Source organism: Cucurbita moschata, unplaced genomic scaffold (genome assembly GCF_002738365.1).
Source record: "Cucurbita moschata cultivar Rifu unplaced genomic scaffold, Cmos_1.0 Cmo_Scf00044, whole genome shotgun sequence".
In the NCBI taxonomy this organism is placed as follows: domain Eukaryota; kingdom Viridiplantae; phylum Streptophyta; class Magnoliopsida; order Cucurbitales; family Cucurbitaceae; genus Cucurbita; species Cucurbita moschata.
The window spans coordinates 364,592-374,639 of record NW_019268560.1 but is presented as its reverse complement, the minus strand read 5'-3'; the positions used below and the strand labels follow the sequence as shown (position 1 = coordinate 374,639).

At 35.7% G+C, this 10,048-nt stretch overlaps 1 protein-coding gene across 1 annotated transcript; it reads left to right on the top strand.

Moving 5' to 3' along the window:
* The first annotated feature begins 5,619 nt into the window (after window positions 1-5,619).
* Window positions 5,620-9,982, top strand: LOC111434294 (probable galacturonosyltransferase 4). The gene is made up of 9 exons (XM_023071708.1): window positions 5,620-5,965; window positions 6,055-6,089; window positions 6,182-6,223; window positions 6,322-6,442; window positions 6,528-6,697; window positions 7,476-7,744; window positions 7,898-8,255; window positions 8,450-9,025; window positions 9,389-9,982. The coding sequence occupies exons 1-9, from the start codon at window positions 5,866-5,868 to the stop codon at window positions 9,662-9,664; spliced, it is 1,947 nt and encodes a 648-aa protein (XP_022927476.1). The 5' UTR covers window positions 5,620-5,865; the 3' UTR covers window positions 9,665-9,982.
* The last annotated feature ends 66 nt before the right edge of the window (window positions 9,983-10,048 follow it).

Genomic DNA, 10,048 nt, shown 5'->3' with positions numbered 1-10,048 from the left:
TTGAATTGTGTAAATTACATGAGTGTTGCTTGTATGCCTTAGGCTTCCGCCGTATGTATGCATGCGTTATTTTATGTGTAGAATTGAGTATGCCGGGTTTCGGGTGTTTGATGGACGAATTCGCCCCATTGAGCGCGAACTTCGTGCTCTGGGTGCTTGATGGAGGTCATCGCCCCATTGAGCGCGAACTTCGTGCTCTGGGTGCTTGATGGAGGTCATCGCCCCGCTGAGCCGGTATGCCTAGTTTGCATGAATTACATACTATGATGTAGAAGAAGATTACATGCACCCTCTGTTAATTGCTAGGGCCCATTTCCTTGATAAGATTAGGGAATCTTGGATAGGAGCGAAATGCCGCTCCAGCCTGACTTAATTCTTCCCTAGGAACTTAGCGGTTTACCACGGTAAGAAGGTACCCCGGAGCGTTCATAGATTGCTAGCGTGTGAACGGTATCTATAGCTTCGTGGGAGGACCAAGGGGTCCCTGATCAGTCCTTACTGCTCTTAGCCATTTCGCATGGGAAATGTGTCCCCACGTCGTACAGCCCATTAGCTGCATGGGAACGGGTTGGGTCGCGCCCCCCATAGAGGGACTAGATGGGCGTAGGGGTACTCAGCACACCCTTAGGCCAGGTACCATGTAGTCCCAGATAGCCATGTGGAGGTAGCACCTCATAGAGAGATACCGACCATATTAGCTTGGCATAAAGAACCTCTGGGCGTTTAATGAGAGAACGAAAAATCAGTGAAACCCAAGGGGCAAGCCCCAAGGGACCTAGATTAGAGCCAGTCGTCCTAGAACCGAAATAGGAAACCGTGGCAACCTGTTAAATTAAGATGCGAAAAGAGCCTACAAGTAGGTGGCTTACTGAGTATAATTTTTATACTCATCCTTGCTATGTTTTCCTTGTTTTTTTTCAGGAGCGCGAGGCGTAGGTCAAGAGTGGGCGTGATCTGAAGGGAATTGTCACAGAGGAATGGGTTGTCCCGGGGCGTCAGTCCAGTCTTAGTCTTTATTTTTGTATTCGCATTCCTTTTAAATTTATTTTCCAAACGGTCTTGTGTTCTGTGTTTATCGTTCGAAAAACTTTATTGAAATTTGATGATTTTTGGCTACTTCATATTTAAATCTCTCGTGCGTCTGTGTCGTGTCGTTAGTCACTATCCGTAGTAAAATATTGGGCTGTGACAACACTCAACACATAAACAAGGGTATTGAAGGAGCAATCCGAATAACGACAAAGAAACGAATTAAAGAAAGAAAATGATTAAGGACTAATTTAGACGTAGTAACATATAAGAGTTACATATACTAATCAAGAGGAAAAAAGAAAGACATTTAACATCAATATGCTTTCTTTCAATGGTTTTTTTTCTTCTGATTGGCAAAATCTAATCAATTTACCAGCAAGAAAATTGATTTAGAAGATCTTAAAGAAGAACAAAGTGTTGATAAGATCCAGATCTAACACTTGAAAGAACATAAATTTTTTTTTTTTTTTGTTATATATTTTTGTGATAGAACATGAACATTCTACACAAACCGAGAAAAAAAATTATAAGAGAATTAAAAGAGATAAGTGCAATAAAACATATATCCGATCTTGAGCCTAAAACTCTGTTACCAAAATGATATGGAAATCAACCCAAGGGAAAGTATGGAACGGATTACCTTGATGATCAAGATCAAGAGTAAAGAAAACTCGTTTCTAAACTCATGATTCGAATCACTCCACAAGAGGTTTGATCAATACCACTTTAATGACTCTACATGCAAGTTCTAAACACAAGAATTTGCAAAGAAAGTTTAGCTCTCAAGAAAGCTAAAATAGAAATTCTATTCTTAATTCCAAAATCTGATGTCTAATAAAAGAAAAGAAGGCTTTATATAGCCTTTACAAACCTTAACCTATGTGATACATAACTCCAAAATTAAATGGGCTAGTAAATGAGAAATACCCATAACCTCCATATTAAAATGGCTAGTTAATGGTGGAATATAGTAACCTATGTGGTTACAATATAACTTAACTCCTATATTTAAAACTAGCTTAAATATGACAACAAATAGTTAAACTATAATTAAATAATGCAAATAATAAAATGTGCTTATTAGTCATCCTTGGACTATTTGATAAATTCAGCGGAGTTCATTAAATGCAACTTAAAGTGCATTTAATTCATCTCTGTCTTGAAGCTCCACTTTGCATAACATATAAGGGAGGTCTCCAACGTCTTCTAGAATTTCCTTTGATGAGCTCACCATAGCTTGAATATAACTGTATAAGGTTTGTTGTAGCTTCTTGGCTCTTGTCCTTGTAATTGGACCTTGAGGTATGGAAATTCCTTGGTCGTGGTTCATATCAGATATGATATGAAGAAAGATGGAAAAGGTTGATTTATGTGATGTAATGACTCTAATTTTTACCTATTTAATCTAAGGTCATTACTATACCTTTGAATGCGGAATTACATTAAATGGGCCCGGAATATAAATGCGACTTAACAGTTGCCTTTTATTAGCTCGTGAGAGAGAAAAACAAATGCAGGGAAGAGAAAGGAAAAGAACAATACTGAAATAATTGTCTCAATCTACCTTAAGTTTATTATGCGATTACAATTCAACCTATACTAATCTATACTAATGAAGTAAATAGAATTCAACCTAAACTAACCTATACTAGGAAATGGAAAGCAACTACCCTATGCACGTGCCACGGTCCCGGGGTGTACGATGCTACCGACGATCTCATATGGGTGCCTTGCCTTTATCTGAAAAGTAAAGTAGCACGAGGCTCGAGTATTTCTAGAATACTCAGTAAGTGACCCCTTATCAGGGTTATGCAACATTCACATGCAATGAAATGGATGGGACCTATCTTTCGTTTCGTTTCGTTTTCCCTACAGTGCTGTCCTAACGGGTAAACTTTGGACGTGTACCATATACTCTACACACAGCCCATACGTGCGAGTATGGGCTCACCAGCTAGTTTGCACACCGCTGGGCCACTTTCCTTATTTGGTGGGCATGCTCTGGGACCCCCTTATGCCGGAACCCGTTAGAACTAGTAATCGTCACGGCAGCGCTATGCAAAGCATAACAATCGTTGTCCTGCCATTGGATGTACGCGTCCGTACCCTCGTGATGAGATAGGGGTATCCCACCAGATGCATGAACACACAATATGCATGAGGTCCCCACTAGTCCTACATTTATCATTAATGAACATAATCCCTTGTCACGTTTCATGCTTACATGTCATTCTCATTTTCATTTCTTTACGTATCATGCATATTCCTAACGATGTTACGTTTCCATGTAGTTTACCGTATTTCATGTCATACAATTCATGCGGTTTATATTCAAATATTCCATATAATCATGCCATAATCATTCAAGAATAACATATTGTCACATGCATTACATATCACATCAAACTAAGCAGCATACATAACATACATAACATACATTCACGTTCAAATGATTACATACTTAAGCACAACAAACTAGCATACAAGTTAATGACACGTGTGAATCCATGGGCACATGCCAACAAACAGCAATTAACGCGTAACCTACGACGGGTGGGGTCACTTATTGAGTATTTCTTTAAATACTCAAGCCATGTGCTACTACATTTTTCAGGTTTAGGCAAGGCATTCTTATACGGCTGACGACGGTATCGCAACTTGAGACCATAACACATGCATAGGATAGTAGTATTTATCTTCTTAGACTTAGATTAGAATAGGATGTTTTTAACTTAAACTCTTATTCATTTTATTTAGTCTTTTGTTGTGTTGTTTTAAAGATGTTTCGAAACACGTAAGTCCATGGTTGTGCTTTAAGATAAATGTTATGTTTTATGGAATTTAAATGAAGTCTTTCGCATTTAATATTTATGGTATACAATAACGACCTTAAATTAAGTAGAAAATTTAGGGTCGTTACATGTGATATCCTACATCGGGTAGGGAGTAGAACGAAGCATTCTTTGTAAGGGTGTGGAAAACTCTCCCTAGCAGACACATTTTAAAAACCTTGAGCGGAAGCTCAAAAAGGAAAGCCGAAAGAGAATAATATATGCTAGCAGTGGACTTGGACGGTTACAAATGATATCAGATCCGTACACCAGGGCAAGGGGGTGGATTGTGAGATTCCACATGGGATGAGGAGTATGACAACAACACCCAAGAATGCTAGCTCGACCAAAAAACTTTAAAATGGTTACGCTATGCATACCGTGCAAGTAAACTTTGTCTCGATGGACTAAGTAGAATTCAAAAAAAAAAAAAAAACTTTATTAATAAAATGAAAAAAAGTAAAAAAAAAAAAAAAAATTATAGCAGAATTTAATTATATTTGAACTTAATTCACATAAAATTAGATTTCATATTTCAAATTATAATTAAATTAATCTAAATGAAGCGTTATATACACACTATAATGAGGTAGCTGCATGACGTGGCTTTTCTAAATTATTTTTATTTTTATTTTTTAAAACTCAATTATTTTTTAATGGCTTAAAATTATATTGAAATTTTTTAAAAATAAAAATGGAATATATAGTGACTGATGACGTGGATTTCCTTTACTTTCCTCTTTCTCCGCACGATTCCATTAATGACCCTCCGCCGACATCTCCCAAACTATCGTTATTTTATTTTTATTTATTTATTTAATTATTTATTTAATTATTTATTGTTCTGAGACTCTCATTATCCATAACACAATTATTCCGACCCAAAATAAAGTATGATTTTCAATAATCTAAATTAATTCACACAATAAATAATAATAATCATAATAAAACTAACAACCATTTTTTATTGACTAAATTAATAAAAATATGACGACTTTTTGTATTTTATTTTTAAAATATTTCTACACTTCCCTAACTTTTAATACCTTAAAACTTATATACAATATTATATATATATATATATATATATATATATATATATATATATATATATATATATATAAAGTATTTTAAAGATTATTAAAAAAAAAATTAAAATTTAGGAATATTTCTATTAATTTATATTTTCTCAAGTTGTTTTTTTTAATTATTAAAAAAAAAATATATTTACCCACAATAAAATATTATATTAATGACTTAAATCTCATAAAACTCGAATATAAAACATTCATACGTCATGACACATTATTAGCATCGGTTACAAACGTCAAATATTATTAACTTTCATGATAATAATCTTAAAAGTAAGATACGGTAGGATTGAGTTGTAACTCTATTCAAATCGAAGAAAAAAAAAAATCTAACTCAACTTGGATAGTCCAAGTTAATCGGGTTCTCGAGTCATATGACCACCCTGGTTCGTTTCTTAAAACATAAAATTAAATATGGGTTGAAAGTATTTTCACCGGACAATTAAATTTGAAATATGTGAGTTTATTTATTTATTTTTTAAAGTAAGGTTTTGTTTTTGAACATTATATAAAAAAAAAATATAAATGAATAATTAAAAAATGGATTTAAATCTCAGTGTAAAAATAAAAATAAATAAAAAAAAGAAAAAGAAAGAGAAAAATAGAAAAATAAGAGCACAATCCTCCGTGTGTGTGGCTCTTTACTGTCGCTTTATTTTCTAATTTATCGCTTTATTTATTAAATAAAAAGGAGAGATGGAATCAGGATTGTAGGAGTTCTCTCTGTCTGCTGCATTTCTCTTCCGACTCAAATTCTTGGTTCAGGAGGAGGAACAAAAGTTTCTCCCTAACAATTTTGGTGTGTGTGGCTATGGTTCATCTACGATAAGGACCTCAATCGCAATCTCCTCGTTTTCTTCTTCTTCTTCCTCCATTTTTCTTTTCAAATCTGACCGACAGAGTGAGCAAAAATGATGATCAGGGATTTGGTGCTGTTTATGCTTCTTGTTACTGTCATTGCTCCGATTTTGCTTCACACTTATCGTCTTGGATCCTTCAATTTCTCCTCCTGTAAGTTCTACTCTCGATTGGATTTGCGCTTTGGCCTTCTTTTCTACTTCCTTACTACTCATTTTCCTGCTTCTTGTTTTCTTTCTCAGCCAGAGATGAATTTCTGGAAGATTTCTCAAGCTTTGTAAGTGGAATTGTGCGGTTTTCTCTTTACTTTGTTGAATTATCTGAATTAATGTATGATTTGTTACTTTTTTTTTTCTTCTCTCTTCTCAGACTCTAAGCAGTCATTCTGAACATTTGAATATACTTCCTCATGTAAGTAATTTTGTGTTCCTCTTTTTGATTTTCTGCTTGGATTATTTCTGGCTTTAACTTATAGATCTTTGCTTGTTCCGTCTTATTTCTTGTATCAGGAATCCTCTAGGATTCTTAAAGAACCCGTTGGAACTGTGTACTCTAACAATACAGCTCATCCAGAACCGGATGCGTCTGCTGTGGAGCAGAATTCAACCGACGTCCAAGGCTCAGCACATGGTGTTTTTTTCTTTTCTTTTTGAATTGAACATTTTCTTATTCTGTGTCTTGCGCTTCTATAATTTTGCAAATCTTATCGTTACAGATTTGCAATTACCGGAATCGCGGGAGCATAAGTCTACTCGTGCACTTTCCACCACGAATGAGAACGTTAGTTCGATTGGAGAGAATCACATCAGGCAGATCACCGACCCACTGAGGCAGCTGAATCTCAGCAAGGGCATTCCGGTACAATCGGGCACTGAGCGTGTGAAGGTAGAAAACACTGCAGAATTCACATGACTAAGGCATAAATTCCTTCGTGCCTCTTAAAATTTGGCGAAAACGTTTCGTTTCTCATAAATTTCTGGTCCACTTCTTTTATTGTCATACTCTGTACCTTTTAAAACTAATAATAGCGTTGGTGGCTCTGGAATATAGAGAACAGTTTTCCATTCATCATGGCTTTTATGTTATGAATTTGCAGGAGAGCGGATTCTTCTTCTTTAACTGTTTCTTTTTTTTTTTTTTTTTTTTTTTTTTTTTTTTTTTTTTNTTTTTTTTTTTTTTTTTTTTTTTTTTTTTTTTTTGTAATTGACCATATTCGTACTCTCGTCTTTCCTCTCTACCTTTTTGTTTCAGCAGGATTATAGTGGAAGATAATTAATCAAGATGCAAGATCTTAGATTTTCTTAAATTACGTTTATTTCGGATTACTATCATGCATACTTCACTATTCGTTGTCCTATGCTAAAATTAGGATAGATAATACTTTCATAATGCTCGAAGGCTCTAAACACAGATGATTAAAGAAAATATATATTAATCTAACCTTTGCGTGGTCAACTTGGCTTTATAGCAATCAAGATAATGCTTTCATACGCAGTTATTTGTAGTTCATTCTAGTTTGCTGTTCTTTATGAGTTTCTGAGTTCATGAATTGATGTAATGATTTTCTTTTCGGAAACAATTATATTCAGCATGCATGTATGCATGTACATCTCAGTATCTTCTTTTTCACCCGGCTCCTTCGCTTCTGTGGCTTGATTTCCAGGAAAGAAAGCGTGTTCAACAATCCATCCAATCCACTGACAAGGTTCGCAAGGCAAGAGAATCATCTAAATCAGAAAACGATGATGAGGAAGCTGCTGCACCAAATACAAGGGTTCAGTATCTTAAAGATCAACTTGTCCAGGCAAAAGTGTATCTTTCCCTTTCAGCCACAAGGAATAATGTTCATTTTATTAGACAATTACGTCAACGGATGAAAGAGATCCAACGCATTTTAGGGCGTGCAAACAAAGACTCCGAGCTGCCCAGGGAGTAAGTATATACCTCTGGAGCATGTTAATATTTGGCATCTTGCAGGGGATTTTTATATTCCTTTCAACATTCACATTTGTGATAGTTTATGATTTGGCCAGTAGTCACAGCTTCCAATGTTTGATTGTTAATTACATACCTTGATGAATGCAGTGCCCAAGAGAAGTTAAGGGCAATGGATCAAATATTGACCAGAGGAAAACAGATTCAGGATAACTGTGCTTTGATAATCAAAAAGGTTCGGGCTATGCTCCAGTCAACGGAGGATCAGCTGCGAGTGCACAAGAAGCAAGCACTGTTCTTGTCACAATTAACGGCAAAAACACTTCCCAAGGGCCTTCACTGTCTTCCCTTACGCCTGACGACTGAATATTACAGCTTGAATTATTCTAAGCAGCCGTTTCCCAATCAAGAAAAACTAGAAGACTCCAGTCTGTATCATTATGCATTATTCTCAGATAATGTATTGGCAGCAGCAGTTGTTGTAAATTCAACCATTGCTCATGCGAAGGTATTTAGATTTTCTACCCATAAATATAGAAGTTCTATGCTTGAAAAGAAAAATGAAAAGAATACGTCGAGGTCTGACGACTGTTTTTGGAATTTTATTCTCTGTTTTCCTTGAACGGTTAAGTAGTAGGGTGGAGTTTGAATGTAACTTTGCTATGACATCACAACTAATATAATTTCATTGATATTGGACAGGATGCCTCGAAACATGTTTTCCACATTGTTACCGACCAGCTCAATTACGCTGCAATGAGGATGTGGTTTCTTGTTAATTTTCCTGGAAAAGCGACTATTCAGGTCCAGAGTATTGAAGAATTCTCATGGTTAAATTCAAGCTACAGTCCAGTTCTCAAGCAGTTGGGTTCTCCATCAGCAAAAAATTATTACTTCAAATCTCATAGAGCCCATTCTGATTCAAATATGAAGTTCCGGAACCCAAAGTATTTATCTATCTTGAATCACCTCCGATTTTACTTGCCAGAGATATTCCCAAAACTGAAGAAGGTTCTGTTTTTGGATGATGACATAGTTGTGCAGAAAGATCTTACTGGCCTTTGGTCTCTTGATCTGAAGGGGAATGTAAATGGGGCAGTGGAGACTTGTGGAGAAAGCTTTCATCGTTTCGATAAGTATCTTAACTTTTCAAATGAGCTCATATCGAAGAATTTTGACCCTCGTGCTTGTGGTTGGGCATATGGAATGAATATATTTGATTTGGAGGAATGGAAGAGGCAGAACATAACTGACATATACCACACATGGCAGAAACTTGTAAGTTTTCGAACATTACTTATCTTAATCATGTTGTCTTGCACTTTCGTCGCTCGTTCATATGGGGATGATTTAAACAAATTTTATACGTTAATTCTCCATTTGTGGTAGCAGCAGGCAGATTAAAGATTTAAATCGGTATTCGTCTCGGTTACACGTTTTAGCAACTGTCTGACTCTAATAGAATTGGAAATATTTCATAGGAAATGAAGCCATTCAGCCCTTATACTGCCACCGTTTAATGTGGTTCCCTTATTCTTGTTATTGAAATTAAATTATTTCTGTGGCCTTTTCTCTGCAACCATCAAACTTGACATGGATTCTATAAAATCCTAAAAGCTTCCCATTTCTTTGTTGCACCAGAATCACGACAGACAATTGTGGAAGTTAGGAACCTTGCCCCCAGGTCTTATAACATTCTGGAAGCGCACGCATCCTCTCGACCGATCATGGCACGTTCTAGGCCTCGGATACAACCCTAGTGTCAACCAGAAGGAGATCGAACGAGCTGCTGTTGTTCATTACAACGGAAACATGAAACCTTGGCTGGAGATAGCCATACCCAGGTACCGTAACTATTGGATGAAGTATGTCGATTTCGACCACGAGTACCTTAGACAGTGCAATATTAATCCATAACAAGACACCTCAACGCCTTCTCATGGTTCCACCAAAGTCATACAGTTAAACAGGTGCCATTCTTTTCCCCATCTCTTGTAAATTAGTTTTTCTTAGGTCAATTCTTTTGTAGAAAGAACGTTTTTCTTTTTCTTTTTTGCATGATTTTATATTGTGGGCGAGTGGGATCCCGAATTTACCTCAATTTGTAAATGATTGAGAGTGTTTTGTTTTTCCTAAAAGTTTATTCTGTGGTGGACAGCTTAAAGTATTGTCAAAGTCTATGTAACGTGTACATTAAATTTTGGTAATAAGGAATTATTATGTTTTATTATGCGACTTTCTTTGGTTTTTTTTTTTTTTTTTTTTTTTTTTTTTTTTTTTTTTTTTTTTTTTTTTTTTTTT